At 42.9% G+C, this 24,143-nt stretch overlaps 1 protein-coding gene across 3 annotated transcripts; it reads right to left on the bottom strand.

The window, feature by feature from the left end:
• Positions 1–883: 883 nt before the first annotated feature.
• prag1 (PEAK1 related, kinase-activating pseudokinase 1) lies at positions 884–23,663 on the bottom strand. 3 transcript variants are annotated; one of them, XM_008424426.3, is made up of 6 exons: positions 22,223–23,663; positions 19,412–19,756; positions 17,593–19,319; positions 10,324–10,469; positions 8,623–9,389; positions 884–3,780 (listed from the first exon to the last, which is right to left on the bottom strand). In XM_008424426.3, the coding sequence occupies exons 2-6, from the start codon at positions 19,673–19,675 to the stop codon at positions 2,620–2,622; spliced, it is 4,065 nt and encodes a 1,354-aa protein (XP_008422648.2). In that variant the 5' UTR covers positions 19,676–19,756; positions 22,223–23,663; the 3' UTR covers positions 884–2,619. The 3 variants fall into 3 exon arrangements, with proteins under 3 accessions (XP_008422648.2, XP_008422646.2, XP_008422647.2); XM_008424424.3 differs by having other exon boundaries at positions 17,593–19,322; positions 22,223–23,662; XM_008424425.3 differs by having other exon boundaries at positions 17,593–19,322; positions 19,412–19,752; positions 22,223–23,662.
• Positions 23,664–24,143: the final 480 nt, after the last annotated feature.

Below are 24,143 nucleotides of genomic sequence, written 5' to 3'. Positions count from 1 at the left end.
TTAACATCTTTTTATTAATTCAAGAACATATCTCCAGTTTAGTCATTATTATACAACTTTCACATAGTCTGTAAAGCACACACCTGAACTAAAACGTTCACTTTATAAACTCTAATTTGTGATCAAACAAAAATGCCATGTACATATTTGCATAATAACTCAGCTGCATTAGCTTCTCACAGTCACTTTCTACCAACACTGACAGAATATAGTTCATTGTTGGAAGCATGTTTATTATGTTGGCCAAAATTCAAGCAACAACATTGACAACAATATGCAAAAACATGCTTGTTTAAATGATCAAAATGGCTGCAATAGAAAGATATTAAATTGAATATAAACACATTGTTTTAAGCATCTATTCTTGCTACTTGTTGAACTTTCAGTAGCAGCTAACCGAGATGCTCTGCTTACACTTTATTGTGCATGAACAGAATAAATAAGTGAAAATTCAGCTTATATTTTAAGGTTCTTTGTTAAAACACTACACCTATCATCATGTCGCTATGATTTGTTTGTAAAAAAATTATCTTTACCAGAGTATTAGAATACTCTTCAGGTGCAATAATCTTCAGCACCACCAGGTGGGGCTGCACCACAGACAATCCTACACCAGTGCCCGTTTTTAAAATATCAACTTGGAGACGCACAAAAAGAAAAAAGTCAAAACACAGGATATAACTGTGGGAAAATATATTCACAGTTTATTGAGCGATGCAAGTAGGAGAGACACACACACACAAAAGAAAATCAAATCCATTATGCATTAGTCCAGAGCATGTTTGTTCTTGTTAGAAATCTAAATTAGTTGTGGACAAACACCTGCATGCAGGCTGTTTACCGAACAGTTCATTTGAACATTTTTATTGGGGATTTAAAAAAAAAAAGCAGAAAACAGATCATTTGAGCCTTTTTCTGCACCCAACAATAGTCACAAAAGGAAATTTATACATATATATATATATAAAAAAAAAGACAGTGAACTCAGAAAAACTTCCAGTGACTTGCGTAGGAAAACAAAAATACGTCATAAATAACACCTGCTGCTCATATTCATGGCTTTTTAAGACCTGCTTGGGCTCACGTTTGCTTTTGAAAATCATTTACAAATAACTGTACAAAGTTGTTACCGGAACATTCTGTGAAAGGCCAGTTTCACAAAGGACAAATGAAATATATTTACACTTGGTTTCAAATCACTGGAACATGTACAATGAACAAAAGGCACCTCAACAAATGTCAGAACGTTTAAATATGCGATGGAAGTCAGTAGGGCTTGGGAAAACTTTGTCAGTCAATACAGAAGCAGGTGTGTTTGATCGTTTTGGCCAGTAAAACCAGTATCCAGTTGCTTTCACAGTAGAGCACTATGTGCCTGCGGCTTAGAGTGCGGAGGAGAAGGTACAACAGGCTCAAATCGACAATCAACATCTTATTTTGAGAAGAAACTAGATGTAAATGGAGAAAAATGAGCTGTACGTTTAGACAACTACGCGTTATAGACAGACACATTATCGGGTTATAAGTTAATAAGCTTCCACAGTGCATAAACTGTCTCCACATCTACTTATTAAATACACAGAATGTTAAATAAGAAACTTTGGTAATGATACTTTGTCAATCACTTTTTTTTGTAGCGATGAAAGTTGGCTGAAAGCTTGGTCGGCTTTGACCAATGACCAGCCAGATCAGTGAATACGCCACAACAGAAGCTACCAGGATATGCTGACAGCACTATTTGCCGAGGAAGTCGTTACAGGTGGAAATCGTCTTACAGTTTGGCATCTTTTGGATCAGCGTGGTAACTATAATCAGGAGAAACAAAGATGTGAAGAACGTTAAAACTTTCTACAACATGGTTTCATCTAGTTCTGCAAGAGAGCAGATAACGGGGATGCTAATTGAGTTACAACAAAGTTGCAGTGGTTTATCCTTTCAAGCTTTTAACTGCTGCCTGTTGTAGAAAATGCTGCATTTGGAAACTTTGGCAACCTCAGAGAACCATGGAAACAGCAGTGTCAGTTGTGTCTGATCACCAATATATGATGCTAATGCTGGTAGAAAATGTTAACTATGTAACCCTTTTTCAGATGATAGTAAACCTGGTTTGCAGCAATTTGTCCCTCTCACACACACACACACACACACACACACACACACACACACACACACACACACACACACACACACACACACACACACACACACACACACACACAGATGAAGTCTTTACTCCTAATATAAAGGATTAAACAAACACTCATGGCAGAATACTGAACTCCTATTTTCTGGTCTTTAGAGAAATCCCTATCAACAGGTCCAAGCCTTTTTTAAAAAACAAAAAGCAAAACAGATTTTGTAAATTAGCCCCCAAATTTTGATTGGTGCATCTCTACTTCTTCAGGGTCCTCTGATCCTGTCTTCATGGGGGCTGCCATTGGTGAAGAAACTCCAGCACAGAGTGTGTAGATGGTTTGATTTCTGGCTCTCATGCGCGCAGAAGTAACATTATCAGGTTCATAGCTCAGTGCGTAGTGTCTGGACATTATCTTTGACTCTCATTCGCACGTTCACAAGTTAACACGTGATTTTGACGCGGCGGCTCGCACGCGCGAGCCGTCACTTTAGGGAGTAGAGCAGTTCGGCCGTGTGGCAGAGAGACAGCGGGTGAGCCGTGGAAAAGTACTGACAGCACAGCCAGTCCTCCAGCTCTGCGTTCCTCTCTGGCTCCAGCGAGCGCTCGGCGAACTTCATCATCAGCAGGGCCCGTTTCACATCCAGCCAGTTGAGCAGGCCTTCGTTTCGGGACCCGTCAACAAAGCCCCCGCCTCGCCTGTGCCGCTCCCACTGCTGCTCCATCAGGTCTTTCCGGGGGCCCCAGAGAAGGCTCTGTAGTATCCGCTTGGCCTCCTGGATGTGGATGCGCTTGATGGGGTCGGGTTGCAGGAGGAGCTGTGCGAGCCTCTGGAGGCCCGAGGAGTAGATGGATATAGGGGGCACAGGAGGCAAGTCCTCGCAGCGGTAGTCCTGTTCCCTCAGCGCTGGACTCACCTCAAACGGGTTGGGCAGGTGGAGAAGCTCGTAGATCAAGATGCCGGCCTGGAACTCGTCGAATTTACGATACTGAGCAGCAGAGACGATCTCGGGCGCCAGTCTGGCGTGGTCGCGCTTGACGCGAGGGTCCCCGTTCGTCGAAGCGGCGTCCTCTGAGGAGCGCCGCTTGGCCTTGGCGAAGTTGCTGATGAGGAGACGGGGGAGGTGGCGCTGAACGTCTCCAGCAGCTGCACCGTTGCAGGCGCTGCCGTCGGCGGCGCTCTGCTGAGTTAGGTGGGCGGGCCTTTGCTGGTGAGGGATCAACAGCAGGTTTTCTAAACACAGGTCACGGTGTGTGACCCCATGCTCCTTCAGGTGCTCGAGGCCATTGCAGAGTTGCAGAAGCAGGAAGCAAACGCGGCGCTCGTAGACCTCGGGCTGAGTCTTATGGAACGCCTCCCACTCCCGAACGAAGTCAGCCGTGGTCTGATGGGGAATCTCAGGCGTGATGACCACCACTCTCTCTTGCTCCGCCTGCTGACCCTGAGCAGACGCTGCGCACTGGGGCGATGGAGGAGCCGGCGCGGCAGGCAGAGAGACTTCATTTGAGGGCAGCATGCTCTGAGGAACACAGGCGAGGAAGTGACCACAATCCTGCTGGATGTTAAAGTGAGGAGGGATGCTCTGTTGCACCGTCAGGCCATAGAGATGACCCTGTTTGGCATCATTGGATGAACTCTTACAGATCTGTGAGGCAAGCGACATAAGGCGGAAGTGAGAAAGGTCAAAGACAGATTGGATGTAAAAAGGTACATATGCTCTTGATAATAAAAAAAAATTATTAATGGAAATAGCATTTCCCCCCCCCCCAATTTCTGATTTATATATGCACAATATTTTGATTGCTGTAGGTCACCATTGTTTATTCCTGCTTATCTTTGCAGGATCACGAGGGATGGAGATTGCAGTGTACAATCATTGGTTGAGAACCTGGACGGGTTGCTGGTCTTCGCTCTGAACCTCGAGAGCTACCGTCCTGCAACTTTTAGATGCATCCTCACTCCAACAGACCAGGATCAGCTCTGAACAAGCCATTCATTTGATTCAGGTGTGTTGGAGCAGGGAAACGTCTGAAAGTTGCAGGATGGTGGCTCTCGAGGACTGGACTTGAGCAACCCTGAATTAGAGTAAATACACATTTGGACCCAAAGGTTGAAACCTGTCTCCAAAGCAGACTTTTAGGAGCCCAGAGGAAAAAATAAAATAAAATCTGTTTTAGTAAACAATGTTTAATATACCTATGAACAACTGCCGTATATCCATCCGGAATATAAGCTGCTACTTTTTTCCTACACTTTGAACATGCGGCTTTTATGTGGATTTTTCTACAACCACCAGGGAGCTCTTTAGCAGGAAGTGAATCATGGGAAGTCAAAATTGGAAATCAAAGAAGAACGCGCTAATTTTCATTTAGAACAAGCACATGCTAGCAGCAGGCACGACGGAGAAATGTTTTCAAACTCATATGATGCAGCTTCTAAGTTGAGGAGTATCGATCAGGCAGTACAGGAGGGAAATAAAGCCGCTGCACGTAAACTCGGCGTGAACAACACCGGATTTGGAGACAGAGAACTGCGTCCTTAATATATCCAGCAGTTATTAGGACACAGCCCTCTGCTGCCCTATGCTGGGTCCTTATGGGAAATAGAGAGCGGCAGAGATACCAGCAGCCTGTAGCCCGGTGTAAGTTTCCGGGAAGCGGGGGCGGAGGGGGCTTCAAAAATTTTGAAGGTACGGTTTATAGTATGGTGTGCTCATAGTCCGGAAAATACGGTAATTGGTCTTAAAATATTTTTTGAAAACTAATTAATTATCTGCAAATAATGCCATCTTTGAGTGTCTTTGCCGTAGCAGTGACTAGTGGCGTAATCATGTAATTCTATCACCACTAGATGGCAGTAGGTACAGAGCATTTTACATTAAAACAAGAGAATTAGTGATGCATGAATGTTACTACAGTCATGCATCACACGACAGTGTTTCACTGTTCAGGTGTATTTTTGAAGTAGACATGTTAAGTGCAATTTGAAATAAGAAATGTAAAATATAATAAAAATAATTTTTGTGTTTGATTCTTATTCAAGACACTTTGATAAGAATGACTATATATGTAATATAGGCGGCTACAGAGTATCTTTGTTTACATTTTTGGTTGGTGGTGTGCCTCGTGATTTTTTCAATTAAAACAATGTACCTTGGCTCAAAAAAGGTTGAAAACAATGCATTAGGTTGTGATTAACAAATAAGTTAATGATTTACACAAGAAAAGAAGGGTGGAGGTGATGCATCACTTCTTGTGAGAACCATAAAGAATGAAACATGTAAACCATTTAACATAATAGTAAAGCTGGGGAGGCTGCACAGTGACACAGTTGGTAGAGCTGTTGCCTTGCAGCAAGAAGCCTCTGGGTTCGATTCCCGGACCCAGTCTTTCTGCATGGAGTTTGCATGTTCTCCCTGTGCATGCGTGGATTTTCTCCGGGTACTCTGGTTTCCTCCCACAGTACAAAAACATGACTGGTCAGGTTAATTGGCCTCTCCAAATTGCCCCTAGGTGTGAGTGTGTGTGTGCATGGTTGTTTGTCCTGTGTCCTGCGACAGACTGGCGACCTGTCCAGGGTGACCCCGCCTCTCGCCCGGAACGTTAGCTGGAGATGGGCACCAGCAACCCTCCCGACCCCATTAAGGAAAATGGATGGATGGAGTAAAGCTGGGGTAAAAGCAATGCTATTACAGTTGTAATAGCTTTGCTCAATGTGATTTTGTTGTTCATTAGTTTTTTTCTGTACACTGCCTCACTTTTCTATTAAACTCTGCATCTTCGTTTCTCAGTATTCGTTTCACACAGGAAGATTAATGGTGGTGTACTGCCTCCAACCTCCATTTCCACATGTAAATAGCCCTTTGCTTCTTCATGAACCTCCCAATGCAATCATGATGGAGTATTTAAAGGTTCACAAAATGCCGTTAGATATACTGGAATAATTTTGAGATCGGAATTGTTTTAAGGTTGCTGAAGTCCACTTTGGTCTTCAGCTATGTAGTAGCTACTAGCTTAGCATCGCAAATAGCACTGGCAACTGAAGTTGTGTTCCAGAAGTTTCTCTTCAGAATCTCTATTCCGTTAGTTTCACACAGGAAGAATATTGGTGGTGCACTGCCTTCTAGATTAAATTTCTTTGTTCATAATAATCCACTCCTTTGTAAATAATCGTTCAGTGCAAACATGATGGTGGTCATGGTGCAGAAACCACAACAATGTTTTTGAGATCGGAGTTGTTGACTAAAGTCTGCTTCGGTCTTTGCCGCCGCAGACCAGCCATTAGCTTGAACCTCTTTTTTTCCCTTTATAGGCAAGTTATTAACTGCTCGCATTCTTTAAAAAGACACTTCAAAAAAAATAAATAAATAAATAAATCCCGGACCTTTAAGTATTGTAAAAAACTGTCATGGGAAACACTCAACACCACCAAAAACCCTTCTCACAAAATCTTAACAATGTTTTTATTGTGGCTATGGTTGGATTGCTAATCTCTCCTAAAAACATTTATTGGGAACAGATTTTAAGAATCAACATGTCTGAAACATAAAAATAATTAAACACCACAGACAGCCTATTAAACACAAAGTGGCTGCAGAAATATATATCATCAGCAGTTCTGAAGGATGCTCTCATGCTGCATTGTATGCATGTGTGTGTGTGTGCGAGTGTGAGTGTGAGTGTGAGAGCGGGTTAGCCTTGACAACAGTGGTTTGTCTGACTGTAAATCCTTCCTGGAATGTAAAGATTAATTGTGGCTGGAGATATTAAGCAACAGTCTGGGAGGCTAGTCTGTGGTGTAACGCATGCAGCACAAAGAGCTGCTGCTTTGCACTGCAATAAAGACTCAAGCACAAAGATCAATGAGACTGAATCCACGCCCTGCTCGCTGCTTGTTTACTTTCTGGGGTCTGAAGGTTTGAACAGCATCGGGAACCATCCCATCTGTAGACCAACAACACTGCAACCACATGTTTTTCATTTCTACAGCTTTTCTTTAAACTTTCAAACCGTTTTATAACATTCACACCCACTAGACAATTGCTAAAGTAACAGGAGTGAACAGGCTCGACACAGCAATTGAATGTCTAATGCTTCCTACATTGTCCTGTTTTAACTTCCCGTAATCCTGTCAAAAAAATGGTCAATAGTCTTTGAATTCACATCAAAGACTATGGATGTGGATAAAAAAAAGGGATTATAATTTTTATTTTTTTATTTTCTCCCTACTTTAAAGCTTCTCCTATTGCTACATCAGACTGTGAGAACAGATCGTGCATTTCCTCAGAAGCATTCAATGATGAGACAGATATTGCTGCTGAGACAAAGCTGCGTTTTACTTCTATTTATTGTGCTTATATACATTTCTCGCCGGAGCAGCAGGAGGGAAGCTCAGTCCTCAAACTCTCTGATGTTTTTTCAGCTGGATGTGTCCGAGAAACCTTCAAAGGGTGACTTGTATTAGGTATCCTGATCAGATACCAGAAACACCTCATCTGACTCCTTTTAATTCTGGAGAAACATTAACTCTACTGCAGGCTGACCCAGGATGATGGAGCTCTTAACCCCAAGCAAACATCGATCCTGATGCTGTGGTTTGTTTCAAAACCCAAAGCGGTAGTGAAAGTACTTTGTTCAGTTAGTGGTTACTTGGAGTTTTGCTACAGTGCAGACTGAACACAAGATCGTGGACAAACATTACTGATCCAGATCACTAACTCCCTCTGCTGTTGGGTGTTAAAACATCCAACTTTCACACCTGAATTAGGGCATCAAGAAACCTTTTTTTTTAGCAAGTTCTCTTTTTAATCGTTGCGCTAAAAAAAGTTAGAAAACTTCTGCATTAAGTTACTAATTTAGTAAAAATTTTCAAGGTGTAGCAAAAACGGAAATTTAAGAAGATTTTTTAAAAATTGCACTGAGGCGAAACTGGCAAATTATAGGTGATAAGACTTTTTCGCTTTTGATACAATACCGATATTGCAGCTCTCACTATTGTCTGATACCAATATTGACTCAATATGTTACCAGTATGGATCATATGTAATTGTGTTACTTATTTTGTAGTGTAGTGTTAAAAACGCCTTGATCACGTGACAGTGCTCGAACAGAAAACAATAGTCAACAACAAGAGGTAAGAGTACAACTGACCCATTGATTATTTTCCAATGGATCTGCATGCTAGATACAAGCACTGCAGAAGAGAAATGTTGGGGCAGACTAAATGCTGGAACGGAGAGCTTTTGTCGGCATGCTTATATCGGAGATTTTGGTTGCATGATCCAATACTCCTTTTTTTTGGTTGACAAATCGGACCAATTTCCAATATCAATATCGAATCAGTACACCCCCACTATGTCCTGAGGGCTCTGTAATGAAATAAAACTCTTTTTCGTTGGAAATTCTCAGACAGTTCACTAGCTGTTCAGTTGTCAGTTGAACCAAGAGTATAGGACTAACACTATTTTATTTCAGTATTCAAGGATTACCTTCACAGCATAGGAGTTCCTGGGGTCCGAGGCGCAGGCAGCAGAGTAGTACACAGCATCTCCTGCGTTGCAGCTCGGCTTGTTGGAAGTAAGCCTGAATAGCGACCAGTTGCTCTCGTCAAACCTAAGCGGATTCTTCTGGGAGCGAGTAAAGTGATCTTCACATTTCAGGGCCAAGCGTCGTAGGGACTCCGCATATAGGCCACCCAGTTTGGAGTACACCCCTTCCCTGCTGTCGATGTTGCTCAGAAGAGTCTGGAGCTGCATGCTCGAGCCGAGGTTTGGCGCTGAGCCGGCTTCCGAGGCCGAAAAGGGCGCGCTAAGCTGCGGCGAGGACAAGCAGGTGATGCTGGTTCGGCAGTGCACGCCTAACCGCCCCTGGGTCTTTTGCTGCTCATCCAGAGTCCGGGACCTCGAGGGCCTAGCCAGAGGGAGGTGGCAGCGCTCCAGGGACTCGTTGGAGGAGAAAACAGGCCGGGGGTCAACGGGGCTCGACAGCAGGCTGGTGCGGGAACCGGCATCAGCGGAGCGACACATGTTGCTCTCCGAGCCGGCAAACGGAAGTCGCGGGTAGGCTCGGATGAAGGATTTCCCATTGGTTGTGTCTGGAGCCGACACGGTGCGGTTGACCATTTTCTTCTCTGGCAGAGGAGGCGGTTGGGTGCTTAAGCTGCTGAAGGAGGACAAGTGAGGAGAACCAGGAGCTGATGCCACAGGAGTTCTGGGAAACGGCGAAGAACAAGACATCCGCGTAGCATCTCGAGACCCTAAGAAGGAGAAAAATTTACATTAGTGGCTTCTGGTATGATCTCAGTCTGATTGAGTATTCTGTTTTTTATATTACCAAATGTATTTATTTTCTTTGAGTGTCTTTGCAATAAATAAAGAAAAATAATTTCTTGTTCTGTCATTCCATCCAGGAATAGCTCGTCAACCTAGAAAACAAGCCGAATTCTAAGTATTATTCCTATTTCTTAGAAATACTAGAGCCATATCTGACTGATTCATATATTTCTTACTGTAAACCTCGTTAGACCATCCAACCCCCTTATCTAACTGCTTAGCTATAAACACATACCTCGTTTCCTCAGAAGAGCTGGAAATTTCCACAGCCTCTGATTCAAGTCAACACTCAAAACATCTTCCACCCGATTATGATCCATTCAATTCAATTAAAGGCTTCGCATTACACTTGAGGAGGCAGACGACAAGGTAATTGCGTTGTGCAGTCTTCAATAACTGCTTTCACAGTGAGGGGAGACGCATAAAGGCAGGAAAAAAAAAAAGACGTACTCTGTAGGATGTAGCCAAACCCTTTTTTTCCCCTCGTTATCAGAGTCCATAATTATCTCTTCAAACAGCATTGCACGGGAAGTTGCAGCAATTACAAGCGTCTGAGAGCCACCAAGGTTTACAGCCGATACGCCAAGGACAAATGCCACTCACTGTGCGAGCCACGTCATATGTTTGAAGACTTTAGAAATCTCAAACGCACCCAGTCATAACAAAATAAGGAAGGCAAGAGATAAGTGGGCAAACATAACCTCGCAGCAGAACATCTCCTCTTTCGGGGGGCTGAATGTGAGGGAGCAGCAGTGCAACTAACCCCTATAAACACGAGACAACGCTTTGGATTCTCTGTGCACATCCCTGTTGGAGTAAATCCTCTTGACTTGACGTGATTTGTTGTGACCGACTTACCGGTGTCAGCTGTCAGGTTGTCAGTGGACGCAGCTGTTAGGCTAATGCTGCCCAGGCTCCGTACAGACGACTCGGGGCTCTCTGCTGACCCTCGCTGGCTGTTGCAGTTCAACTCCACGGTGCTGCCGCTCATCTTACCACTCACCCTGTAAGAGACAACGTAGCAAATTAAAGTAACAAGAGGGGAGAAAAAAAAAATTGTGTGAACTAATTTCAAAATGATTGGTGAGGGGAAACTGTCAGCAAGGCCAACCACGGTATTTGCACTTTTGCTGCAAAAATGGTAATGTTTTGATGTGACCGTTTGTAAATGTGGAACTGATTCGCTTCCTCTTGGCTGTTTTTTTTTGTTTTTTCTATGTTTTGGTGCTGATAAATCTAGGCGAAAGAGTACATTTGTTTTTACTTTAAATGGTCAGGAGTAGTTCCACTTCCTCACAGCGAGGTACACTTCTTTGTTCTGAGCTGATTTATTGCTGAAACAGAAAGATCCTCATGAATATGTTGTTTACAAACTTATAAAAACTGCAGCGTGAGACTAGTCGAAGCTCTGGAACTTCTGCTGAACTCTAATCACTGTGGCCACAAGTTGATTTAAAAACAAAAAGTAATGCTTACAATGTCCTGACATTCTAAACATGAAGCATCTCATTGCATGAGAAAAAGGAAAGGCAATTTCACAATTAATTAAAAGAAACTCAAGCAAAAAAAAAAAAAACCCTTAGTCACTTCTGAAGACAATTGGTACATTCTTTTATATGTACCAGAGTAAAAGTGGCTCAATGCTATTGCAAATATTTTATAGATTTTTGTTTGTGAAAAAAACAAACAAAAAAAAAAACAGAAAGCCAGTCACATTTTTCCTTCTTCACAAAGAAGATAGCTGCTGTGGCTCCTCTGTAGCTTGGCACCATCAGCGTGTGGATGTGTGTGTGTGAATGAAGCACTAAGTACAAGCCATTTACCATTTACTTTGCACATAAAATACCCATAAAAAAACCCTCTGGTTTGTAACTGTTCTGTGACAAAATGCGGGAAAACATTCAACCTTGTAGGTACAGAGCTTTTGTTTCATAATCCCATGTATGACATAAAACACGACCCAACATCAAGACTTATTCCTTTTCATATTTGAGGGAGAAGCATTTCCTTCCTCCTTTTTACTTCCTGACTGACATGATGGCCTCTCACAATGCCACCAAAAAGACTCCATGAGCAGAGTTTTAATCCAGAAGCTGACCAATTAGGCTGACTGACAGCCATTCACTCGTCTCATTATACACCTAAATGGCTCGGAGGGGTGGAGGGCTAGAACCCGTTCCTCTCCCTTATCGTTCCTCTCCGTCATTTCAAACTGACTCCTCCACGACTTCAGTTCCTACATAAATCAGCAGAACAAACAGAACAGGAGGACAGGAGGAGTGGAGTGCAGTGGGGGAGACAAAGGGTGAGGGTATTCGCTCAGTGGCCAGTGCGCTAGCTAGAGGATCCGCTGTCGTTTTGCAGACAAAAGAGGTGTGATGAAAGGCAGGGGAAGTGCTGAGGCACGGGGACAAATGGTAATGAATGTACGGATTGCAAGTCCATGAGTGTGTCTCTGCATTTATCGCTCAAGTTGAGCAAGTGTGTATTCAAAACATGCATAAAAAAATTTAAAAAAAACTTCATTCTTTGCACGTGTTTCAACAAAATGGCAAGGATTGAGAAGTATTCTCAAAACGCTATGATTTGCCGGTGGATTTCACGTTCATTCCCACGAGTGGGATGCTCACTTTTAGCCTAAACATCCTTGCTGCCCGTTTCCTCTCCGTAGATTTAATCATCCTTCCTGCCGGGCGTGAAGCACTGTGATAAACTCGTCAAGTGAGGTGTCTCCGCTTATCAACCCAGAAGCCACACAGACGCTAAATATCAACAGATACCCTTACGGTGCATGGCAGCCTCTGTCTGTTTACACACACACAGAGTCCTGACGTTGTCTTTAAAAAAAGCAGGGCAACAGGAGGCTGCCTGACTTTAAAAACAGACCGGAGTGGAGTTACATGCAGCTGGCTGCAGATAGCCCTCTGGGTTAAAGGAGACACAGACTAAAAGCTGCAGCCATGGTGTTGTTGTGACTCACTCAACTGGTTTCACTTCCTGTATTGAAATTAGAGGCCCCAGTTTGTGGTAAAACAAATGACGTGACACCATCAAAGAAGCACTTTTCTCACATTTGGGAAAGTGCGCAGAAGTTCAGCAACTCATCAGTTATTAATACACAAATTGCCTGCATGATATGTTGAATTGACTTTGCATGGCAATGACATATCCAGTCTGTTGGATGGACCATGATACTAAAGACCATTGAGAGTTGGAAGCACATTTGCACCAAATGTGGATTAGTCACATCGTTGAATGATTTTCTAATATCCCAAAGATGCTATATTAGAACAATAATCTTAAATTTATATACAGAAGAGATGGCTTCAGATTCTCAGAGTAGGACACCCTTGACTAAAAACATAATGGCTTCAGGGAACAACAATAGCAACACAAAAACTTGAGGTAAAAAATGTAGAACGTGATCTGATTGCTTTGACTTAAAATACAAACACAAATATCATTTCCACAGCTGCAAAATAAGAGCTGTTATAATAATGTATCATCGCCCAAGATAGAATCACAAGTACAAAAGAAGGAAGATGAAAAATAAAAGGTTCTGTGAATTCTAACATTTCTTTCCCTGCACCGCTGTGGTTGAGGTTTCAGCTTGACAGTTTGAAGTAAGAAACAAAAACTACCATACGAGGCAAAGTGTTGCTTCTGCAGTGATACTTAAACACCAAGATTGTTCTGTTCAAATGCTTAATCAGTATTGAAACTATGTTTTGCTCTGCTATCAATTTTAATCCCGAATTACATAGTTTATTATCTTCCGTGTTGGATTACATTTTACCCTTGTTGTGGAATTCCCGTACATTACAATATGGTCCAGAGAAGAAAGAAACCGATTGTTCCTTTGCTTTGACTGTAGTAGAGTCACCATGGCTATCTAGTCATATAAACCAAAGATCCATTAATGTTTGACACAAATCCATGTTATCTTTTGTACAAGGCTCCAGTCTGGCTTGTTATCGCCCCCTCAGTCAGACGTCTACTTCTTAACTGCACTCTAAGACTTTTCTGTACATTTTCCTTTTGTCACTTCTCATCTATAAGAGCAAAAGTACATATTTTACCTTTCAGGTTTTCTCCAAACTTACAGCTACCTTAACACCCGTGCAGGTTGTGAAAACAAAAGTCAAGTTCTGCTTTGGTAACCAAGCTATTGATAAAGGTGTGAAAATGCAGACGCTTCTGAAAAAAAAAGTGGTTTACTGTAAATGTTTTTTTTTTTTTTTTAAGCCAATACTGAACCACAAGAACATCACCATTTCCCATCATGAGACTGCTCATAAAAAAGTCCTGTAAATTTCCATCTCCAACTGTAAAACATAAGAAGAAAAAAAAAAAGAAGCAGCTATCAGGTGCTTACCTCATGCTGCCGAAGCAGAGGTCCTTGCCGGGTCGGCAGGCACACAAAATTGGCCCCTGGATCAGACTGGTGGCTCTCTAAAGCCCTGTCATGTGTAGTAACACAACCCTGGTTCCACGCGAGTCATGAGGATATTTAAAGTGTCTCAGCAGGAAAAAGCAACTGCGTCCGTTAGATGTGTGGAATATAAGCACTTGTTTCTTATATTTAGCATTCCCTTGTTCAGCTCCACCAGTGTGGAGTAAACTCTAAGTGTGTCCGGCATCAACAAGATGCTATCTGTTGTGCTGCAGAAAAAAAATAAAACATAAAACATGTCAGGGTGGCTCTGTGGAGGGAGGGGCAGAGCCTTTTGGAACATGTGTTTGCTGAGTAGGAAGCAGCTCAAACCCGAGTCCAACTCAAGTGGACTTGAATCCAGGAGGCTGGTCTATAAATTCTACTTCTACTGGCTGTAACCGATAGCCAAGCCGGAACAGTTTGGGAGCTGCCAGGGGCAACAATCTGCTCACTTAAGCCCCGCCTCTTGGCAGCAATCGATGGCCAGCTGACACACCTTCTTAGTTATGAAGACTACGTAGGACAGAGGGCACAGGTACAAACACGGTCGTCTCAGTCTGACGCACCACGCAGTACGGTGCCGGATAGAATAGATAAAGACGACGAAGTACCATTTACAACCATGATAAAACACTCTGGGAGGCAGATTCTTCAAGCCATCTGTGGCTTTTAAATGATTCAGAGAATCAAAATGTTCTTTCACAAGAGAGGATGTACATGTGACTTTGGGTGGTGGTCAAGAGTTTCCATTCATTAAACAAATATTAATACAACTTCTGCCAATAAAAATCTGCAAAAAATAATATAAAAAGTCAAAATTTATATCCTATGACCTATTGTTCTGATAAACACCAAACTAAAGGCTGAATATCATTTCCATGTCCTAAGGCCATTCTCACACCTCTCTGTTTGCCTTGGCACTTAATTCAGGTAGGGGGTTAGAGATCCCACTGAGAAATGGGACACTCCTTCAAGAAGCTGGTGCATCATCTGTTCTCAGTTTGCTATGTAAATGTGGTCAACTATTTATGAATCCTGCAGACTTGTAAATCAAAATGTTTTATGCTTCTCAAAAATGTAACACAAGATGTATCCAAGTGAAAAATCTATCCAATTTGATTTAAAAAGCATTTAAATCTTATATAATATGTTGCCAATATGCTCACCAAATTTAAAATTACAAAATGGTAGAGAACAAGAAATCTTCAAATATACTTAAATGACGTTAATGATTAGAGAGACTTCATAAATGTCAATATCTCAAAATTGAATATACTTAGTATAACATTTTATGTTAGGGTAATGCATCTATTATCAGACACATTAAAGAAATTGCAATGCCTTTTTGCATTCTGGATCTTGTGACAGATTATAGTTTTCTTTTATTTTTTTTACTTTAATTATATTGGTGTGCATCATCTACATAATGTAAAAGTTGTGACTCAAATATTTCAAATTAAAATATTTGAATAGTTTTTTCTGCTGACCAACAATCAAGAATGATATCAAATGTATACTGGAAATCATAATGGATATTGAAACACTAAGATATAAAATAACCAAATAACCCAAAATACACTCCACAATCACTTTATTTGGCAAAGCTGCTCAATTGCTTGTGGCAGCAACTCATGCATTTTGATACTTAGTGGTGAAGATAGGCTGCTGAAGTTAAAATCAAGCACCGAAATGAGGAAGGTGGCACATTTAAGTCACTTTGAATGTAGCATTAGACAGGTCTGTACATTTCAGAAACTGCTGACCAGGTGGGATCTACATGCGCAGTCATTTCTCGGGGACAAAGAAAATGATCAAAATACGAGAGAAAATATTCAGCGAGAGGCAGTTGAGAGTGCAAAAATACCTTTGATTTCAAAGGTTGTTACACTCAAGGTTGGCAGAAAAGCATTTCGGAAAGCACATTTTGAACCCTAAAGCAGATTGGTGGGAGGTTTTATGGCCTCTGTCATGAAGCTCAAACGATCTCGAACTGGGTTCTTGAACATCTTGAGGAGTTCCCTATACTTCAGCTTCACCAATCACCAGACCTCAATCAAAAAGACACCACTGAGGTGTGTTGGAACAAGAGATTTGTGTCATGGATGATCCCACAAACCTGCAGCAATTGTGTATTGCCATCATGCCAAGATGGGACCAAATGCTCTAAAAAAAAAAAAAAGGTTTCCAACACCTTGTTGAGTCTATGATAAAGCAGTTCAAGAAATTCAGAGAGGCTAGTAGTGTATTGGCAACAGTTCCTACTAATTTGGATCAACTTGAGGCCTTTTATAATTGCTGGTGTAAAGGTCAAAATGATATTCCCCTCAGCCCTCGCTCTACTCCACAGAACATGATCAGCCATTTTTGACAATAGCAGGCTTTTGGTGTGTCTGATTCAAGTGGACAAAATGTATTATTAAAAAAACAGTTGGTTGGAGGCGAGTTACACCTCATCTTCACCAGCCCAGACAAAGAAAAGTCTATTTTAAGGGAATCATTTGATCCTCTTTTAAACACCAAACCGAGGGCCCCTTCTCTTTTTCTGTTGTGGATTGCTGACTCAGACTGCAGAATGTATTCTTATCCACGTGGTAACTGGGCAAAATTACAAACGTTAAGTGGAAAAAAAAACCCAGATGTTTACTTCACGAACATGAAGTATGGCTACAGTGCAAATATGTTGGTTAATATTGAAAGGCTGCAAACGAATGTTTAAAAAAATAAATAAAAACTTTGTGTGTGATGAACAACAACAACAAAAAAAGAATAAAAAGCCAGTTTATTTGACAATGAGACTTATTGTTCGGAAGCCTAAACAGTTTATAGCAACGTGACACAGCAGTGGACTATCTACCAGGCCCATTTTGTGCATTAATTAGAACTGAAGAAGTCACAATACCAGTAGGAACAGAACAAGGCATGCATTGAGGATTATGCCCCAATGGTTTGAATGATCACACAGCGTCAGAATGGAGGCCAATTCAAGGCTGAATAATGATGCTATGAAAGGAGAAGGCACTGGAGGTTTCACATGGAGATGACTGCAGTAAGGTGCATTTAAATGCAAGAAGTGAGCGTGTGCACTGTAGCAGCAACGCAGCTATATATACACGCCAGACACGGGAGAAAATCCCATATCTGAATTTAGACCTACTGCATGGGGAAAGTGCTAAATTATCTGCCGAGACCATTTTCTAGACTTGTGCATGCCATAGTGGAATAAAAATGGGCTCAAATAGGCAATGGCATCCAAATTGTGTTTAAAGAGCTAGCGGATTTTCGATAACGCCGCTGTCTGAATGTAAATAATAATTTAGACTCACTGCTGCTTAAGATGTCTGAGTTTTAATGCAATTTTCCCTCCATGTGGATAAAGATTGTTTATACTGCAACAAAAGTTTGAGGAATGGAAAACTCAAATTTTCCTAAAAGTAGAGATTATTTTTGGAAAACAAACATCAAAAATTGTACTTTAAACAGTGACGCCTCATTATCTTTATAGTTTTGACTCCATATTGTCCCTCTGCTAACTTCGACTTGCCAATCAACATTATACTTTTTTAAAAAAAAAGTAAATCAGATAATTATATTGCTTTTGGATTTATGATATTTAATAAAAAAAATAAGATGACATGTTTGTGTGCATTATTGTCCCATAGCATAAATCCAAACAAGATCTTTGTTATTCTTACCTGTGCAGCTTTTTAGGTGGGGGAGGTGGTGGGTTGAGGTCAAGGTTGGAAACTCCTTTGCCCCCAGCCAGCAGCTCTGTCGAGCCTCCATGCAACGGTTGCCTGGCCGGCATGCTCTCGCTATGCTTGCCCTCCTCCTCTGTGCTGGTGCCCTCGGTTTCCCGCTGACAGGCATCATTGTTGGAGGCAGCCGGGGGGGCCGTGCCTGGCTCTGTCGTCGGAGGGGGACTGCTGTGGGTCTTACAGTCATTGGCCTCCTTCCAGACAGCAGCACCATTGACGAGTCCCGTCCCCTGGGACGTTGTTCCCAAACTAGTGGCAACTTGCTTCTTCTTCTTCTCCATCCCTTTCCGGTCTTCCTCCTCCTCTTCTTCCTCAATGCGGCAGTTCCAGCCAGGGCTGTGGTGGCTGAACTTGTGTAAGCGTTCGGATGTTGCGCACTGGTTGTCTGCGGGGCCCTTGAAGTGTCCTTCTCTCGCAGAGACGAGGAAGAGCATGGGGAGTTCTGGGAGCGGGATAGGGGAGGACAAGGATGCCGAGAGGCTAGATGTGCCGAGTTTAGGGAATTCAGGAAGGAGGATTGGAGAAGACATGGATGGTGAGAGGCTAGAGGTACCTAGTTTTGGGGAGCGAGAGCTTCTCTTGGGAGGAATGGGTGGGCTAGACTGGGGCTTTGGGTGCAGGTTGGGGGACAAAGAGGGTTCTCTGCCAAGAGAAGGTACACTGTAGCTGGGACTGGGCCAACGGAAGGCTGGGCTACTGGGGTCTTTGCATGCTGTAGGGCTAAAGTGGCACTGGGTGCCGACACCCGAATCTGGGCTGCTTAGGAAAAAAGTTCTGTTGTTTTCCTCTGTGTGAGCAGCCATTACGGTGATGGTGGCGCGCTGACTTTCTCCAGAACGTTCAGACTCCGAGAACTTGGATTGCTTAACCTGGTTTTGGGACTCGGGAGAGGAAAGCAGTCCATTTCCTAGTGGCTTAGGCTTCCTCTTGGTGCTTTCAGCGTATATTGGTTCAGAGTCTTCCTGAACACTCGGAGAGCTTGGAGTTGACTCTGGACTACCTGTGGCTGATGGACTTTGGTGTATCCCTAGCCCGTTCTGTTGTTCTATTGATCCATCAGGCCCAGGAAGGGAATCAGTACTGCTGTGATAGGAAGAAGGAGAGTCTGAGAAGCTGTTCTGTTTAGACAGAGCAGGAATAGGACTGAGGGATGTTGGACTAATGTGATTTGTAGACTCCACGCTTGAAACTGTGGTGTAGGCAGTGGAAGTGCTGGGTATTTTTGTGCTGATGTCACTACTGGAAAAAGGGTTGCGATGAACTGTGGTGTGTTCAGAAGGAACACCATCCACTGACAAAGGGACCTCCACTGTTGATTCATTTGACTCCCTAAAATTACTTCTTTCATTATAAGTGCTCTTTGGCCCAATTGCTGGCGCATTATTCTGCTGCCAGCATGATTCTCCATTGGCATTTTTCTTGAAACTCTTCGAACCTCTTCCTTCCTCCTGGCTGACATAAACATTACTAATGAAGAAAGAGTCTTTGGGCAGGATACTGGGGGACAAGGAGAGGCAGCTGTTGTAGTCAATCTTGGCATTAGGGCTTTGAAGACCCGCCTCTTTATGGGCCTTGTTGCAACCATTATTATCATCAATGTAGAGTGGTGACATGTTTTGGAGCTTCTTCAGACCCATTCGCTCACTTGGACTCTTTGGGTTGTCCTGCTACAAAAAAAAAAAAAAAAGACCTCATTAAAAGCCAGGAAAAAAAAACGTCAGAAAGTGAAGTACAGGCAATCATTTAAGAAGCTCACCTGTTCTATGTTCATGTTCACATCTTTCGTCTCACTTGTGTCAAAGCTCATCATGGTGGGTTTGACAGCAATGGTCGGCTTGCTATAGGGCGAAGGTGCAGTCACTGCACCCTCCTCATCACCTCCCAAGCTGCTCTTCAAACAAGCTGGCGGGACGTTGTCATCGGAGACACGGCCAGTCTTGTGTGCACTGAGCGGGTGGAAGCAGTTCTTGCAAGAGCCGGGTTTCCACACGTGTTCTGCAAAGTCGCCACAGGCTGACATCTTCGGTTTGCTGAGAGTCGGATTTGGTCAGAGGAGGTGGCGAAGGAATCTTCCAGACAGAGGATCAGCTCTCATGGCTGGCTAGGAGGAACATCAGAAGATGGTAGAAGATGGAAACATAATTAACCAGGAGATAAAATTAGATCATTTTTATTTTGAGTGCCAGAACAAACTATTGATGAGCTCATCCTTTACATTTTGCTGCTAATAATTTTACAAAACAAGTCTAAATGCCAGGTTTAGAACAAAGACGCCAGTGATTAAAAGAAATTGAGTGAAACAGGCCACGACAGCCAAGCGATAAGAACGTGAGGGTCATCCCAAGATGTAACTCAAGATGACCAAATATGTGCTCTGCTATATGTTCCCATGGCCTCCTAAATTAGAGGGCATGTGGTCTCCGTTCAAGCAAAAGGCTCGCCGAAGTAAGCCCAGCAACATGAAAGCCCTACAAAGAGTCCTCAGCAGCCCCCCGACAAGCAAGAAGAAGACGGAGGAGCCTCAAACATCCCAGAGGTCGGCATGTCAGGAATGTCTAAAGGCACAAGTCTCACCAGGGTGAATCTTGCACCCAGAACAAGCTCCCTTCCCCCGCCAATGTGCAACAACACACACGCCCACATCTCCAACTCCACATGCATCGCTCCCTTGCTAACAAACAAAACTGAGCCGCACATAACTCCTCCCTCTGAGTGGTCATGTCCTGTTTGACTGGACTGACAGTGAGGCGAAGAGCCACATTTCAGAGGACTTGTCTCCTTGTAACTGGGGCTCTTTTAATAATCTTAACACAGTACAAGTGCTTCTCAACAAGGTGCTACTACAACTCATGTCAAGATCAGCTCACTATTCAGATGCTGAATATTTGAGAAAGGGAGACGATAAGCAAAAACCTTTCCGAAAGAAAGCTGTAAAAATGTATTTAGTGAACATTTATGTAAAAAGTAATGCATATTAAAATAATACAGTTAAGTGTTTAAAAAAAAAAAAGATATAATCTACGGCACCAGCAGAACAATCTTGAGATCTACTAATCCTATCGTGGTCATAAGGAGTTTCTCTGTTGGTAAAGATAATACCTGTTTACATTTTCTTTGTTCTTTCTGACTTAGTATGAGCAGGAAAGCACCCACGAGCTCACTGTTTGTTTAACCGTTCCTGCGACAACAGAGGAAGCAGAGCGCTGCCCAACATCTCGTGGCCTTGTCCACGAGTCATGCGATGAGATATAGAGACTCGCACATTTTCAGAGCACCGTCACAAAGAGCTGATAGACCTAGAGGGGGTCCTGGACTTCACAATCTATTACGAGTTGTCTGAAATGCAGCCACACAAGACTAAGACTTTATCGAATGGTGTTCCTGCTGCTTGTTGACCGTGGACAGCGGTTCTTGTTTGAACAAAGATAGACCCCTTATACTACATTCCCCACACCTTTTCAAGCTCAAGGTCCAGCATTTCTCACTTCCTCATATAAAGCACACACACACACAGACAGAGAAAAGCAAAAATATCAGCCTTGCAACAAGCCCTGACGGATAAAAGAAATAAAAAAATGTCTCGCTAGTATGCCAGGAGTCACCAGCTTGATGGTGGATGTGGGATTTAAAGCTTTTGGTGCCACTTGAGGCAGACATCATGAACCTTGAAGTGATCGTCCTCATTCCTCATGAGGTATTCAAGTTTTGCATTGCTCTTCGCTAAATGTATGCATTTTAAAAACAAGATGTGGCAAGTGAGGTGTCTTACAGCAACGCTCTAAAAACAGATAAAGTTATACCTTATCTAAATATTAAATCTGTCTGCACCAGAAAGCATGCATGCACTAGACCCTGGGGGTCATTTTTTGAGACTTACAGTGTATGTGCTGCAGTGTCCAAGAAGCTTAATTGTTTTTTTTTCAGAGAGTGTGATGTCCAGAGTCTAGTCATTCATTCATGATCACAATAATTGGACGTCCATTTGTCTATGTTCCAGTCTGATAACCAGGTCACGACAGTGTGTGTGCACACACACTCACTTTGAACGGGCGCTGCATTCGTCACGCCTGCTCACCCACACAGCAGCCCCTTCATTCACCAAGAAAGAGGAGGAGGGAGGGGGGCGCAACCTGTTCTTCTGCTTATGGTCAGAGAGAGGGGAAGGGGGTGTCCGCCAAAACTTCTCAAAAACTTCCAACTCTGAGCTGTTTTTAATCTTTTCAGTATCTGACTAAACTTCTCTTAGGTATGCGACGAACACACTCCACGTGTTAAGAGGGTTGAGGCTCTGAAAAATGAGGTTTTAGATCAAATTGCTTTGCTCCAGTGAGTAAATTGGTAAAATAGTCCCGCCTTGTAATTACTTAAACAGAACATTTTTGATACGTTTTTTCCACCCACCCACCCCTTTATCACATATAATCAAAGCAGAACAATGAGTGTGGCTCAGTAAGGCAGGTATGTTGGAGGAAATAAACGAGTAGAAACAAATAAATAAAAAAATAAAAATTGCAGCTGCAACATAATCGAGCGCTCAAGGTTATATTGTCTGCTGCCTGCTGCTTACCTGCTCGGACTTTCTCCTCCCTGGCAACACAAAAAGCTTTTCCGTGAGAAAAAAAAATAAAAAAGAGAGAAAACGTGCCCAATGATAAATGGTCCTTTGATTTTTCCACTGTCCTTACGGGTTTCCCTCCGGCTACAGAGCCGGGGTAGAGTGCGTTGCTACGGGCTGGCTTGCTCTCCTGCCCTGCATGCCTCTGGTGCTGCTGCTGCTGCTGCTGCCGCCGCTAATCTGTGCAGAGGTGAAATGCTGCTGGAGAACAGCTGAAGTCCTCTGCTGCAGCGTCAGGGGGAGAGCAGAAGAAGGTGGGAGGAGCTCCTTCAACCAGCCATGCAGTCTGGCAAGCGGCCACACTCACCGATCCTCGTTAAACCTCCTGCGTTGCTTCGCTGTCATTAATGTTCTGCACACAATCAGGTTTCTTCAAATATTTACGGACAGAAAATTTAGACTGTTGAAGAAATCTAATACAGCCATAATTTATCCGTTTAAGTTTAGTTGTATTTCTAATGCAAGCAATCAATCTTGATCAGAGGGCTCTTTGAAGTGGGCAGAATTTGAAGTGCCCCTCTCTCCCCCGGGACTGCTCCTGTTTCTGGGTGACAGTGATGGGGGGGGCACGCTGCCACCGCTTCAGAACCAGTCTGGACCCCATGCTGGTCTCCATTACGGTCAGCAAAAGGGAGAGGCAGAACTCGGGGAGGGACAAACATAGAAGAACCAGTCATCTGCAAAGGTCAGCCATTTGACTTTGTGTTTTCACATTCTGCTAACAAATAATACAACGAACTGAGTGCCATGCAAAAGTATAGCTGCACCTTTTTTTTGTCACTGAATTAAAATGCAATCACAGCTTCAAGTCTTTTTGAGGGTTTGTGTCTGCGCCAACTTTGCACATCCAGAGTGAGATTTCTTTCCAGAACAGCTCTGGCTCACACAGACAGGATGGAGAGCATCATTTTCCATTTCATGGCTACAGATCCTCAGGTTGAATTAGGGCTAGACTTTGACAAGGCCATTAAAGCAGACAAATGAGGTTTTGTATAAAACATTATCTTGTTGCTCTGGAGGTGTTCAGGACTGTTGTGCTGCTGTAAGGCATGTAGCAGTTTTTCCTGCAGACTTGCCCTGTGTTTTGCCCCATCCACGTTGTCATCAGCTCTGCTTAACTCCCCTGGGTTCAGGATGATGTGCATTTCAAGCTTTATGTCACACAGAGAAGGCCACAAAGTTTAGCTTTACATGACCATAGCACATTCTTCTACATTTATGCTGGCTTTTTCATGATCTTCCTGATTAACTGGATGCCAGACTCTTTCTATATTCAGATAACAGACTGAGCAATTCTCCAGGAGATGTTTAAAGCTCGGATACTATTTTGTAACCCAAATCTGCTTTAAAACTCTGTATAAGTTTGTCTTCCTTGGTGATCATAATACTGTTTTCTGAATATGCTATGGAAACCCTAAGGGTTTGTTGGTGATAAAACCTGAAAAAAACTACGTATATGGATACATTTACAAACCACTGTATAAGGATCCATTTTCATCATTTTTGATGGGTTAAAAGGGTTAGAAAAAGAAAAACATAACCCTTTAGATCTCCTAAACCCTACAAAATCAAAGATCCCACGCAGTCTGCTTCCTTGCGTATGGTCCGATTCAACGCGCATGAATTGATTGGACACAGTAACGCCGTTTTCTTGGACCTCGCCTGAGGATTTATAGCAGAGCTGAGACAATCAGCATAAGTAGCACAACAGAGACTGGATCCAGGAAAAGTGCTAACCTTTACAAGACCACCTGTTGAATCTGGAGATGGATGCAGTCCTCTCAAGAGGATTAGGGGCTTGTTGCGCTTCATCTATTTTTTGGCAAAGGAAAAGCTTGTCATAATTCTGCTAATGGGATGATTCAAGCAGCTC

The sequence above is a fragment of the Poecilia reticulata genome, chromosome 12 (genome assembly GCF_904066995.2).
Source record: "Poecilia reticulata chromosome 12, P_reticulata-male-v2, whole genome shotgun sequence".
Classification (NCBI taxonomy): domain Eukaryota; kingdom Metazoa; phylum Chordata; class Actinopteri; order Cyprinodontiformes; family Poeciliidae; genus Poecilia; species Poecilia reticulata.
Note: the sequence above shows the minus strand (reverse complement) of the source record. Positions and strands in the feature narration are given on the sequence as shown.

Coding starts and splice junctions, on each gene's coding strand:
- prag1 (XM_008424424.3), bottom strand. CDS start 19,675: ATGTCAGCCTGTGGCGACTTTGCAGAACACGTGTGGAAACCCGGCTCT. Junction 10,470..17,592: donor CCACCTAAAAAGCTGCACAG/GTAAGAATAACA, acceptor TGTCTCTTACAG/GGTGAGTGGTAAGATGAGCG. Junction 9,390..10,323: donor CAACCTGACAGCTGACACCG/GTAAGTCGGTCA, acceptor TCTCCTTCTTAG/GGTCTCGAGATGCTACGCGG.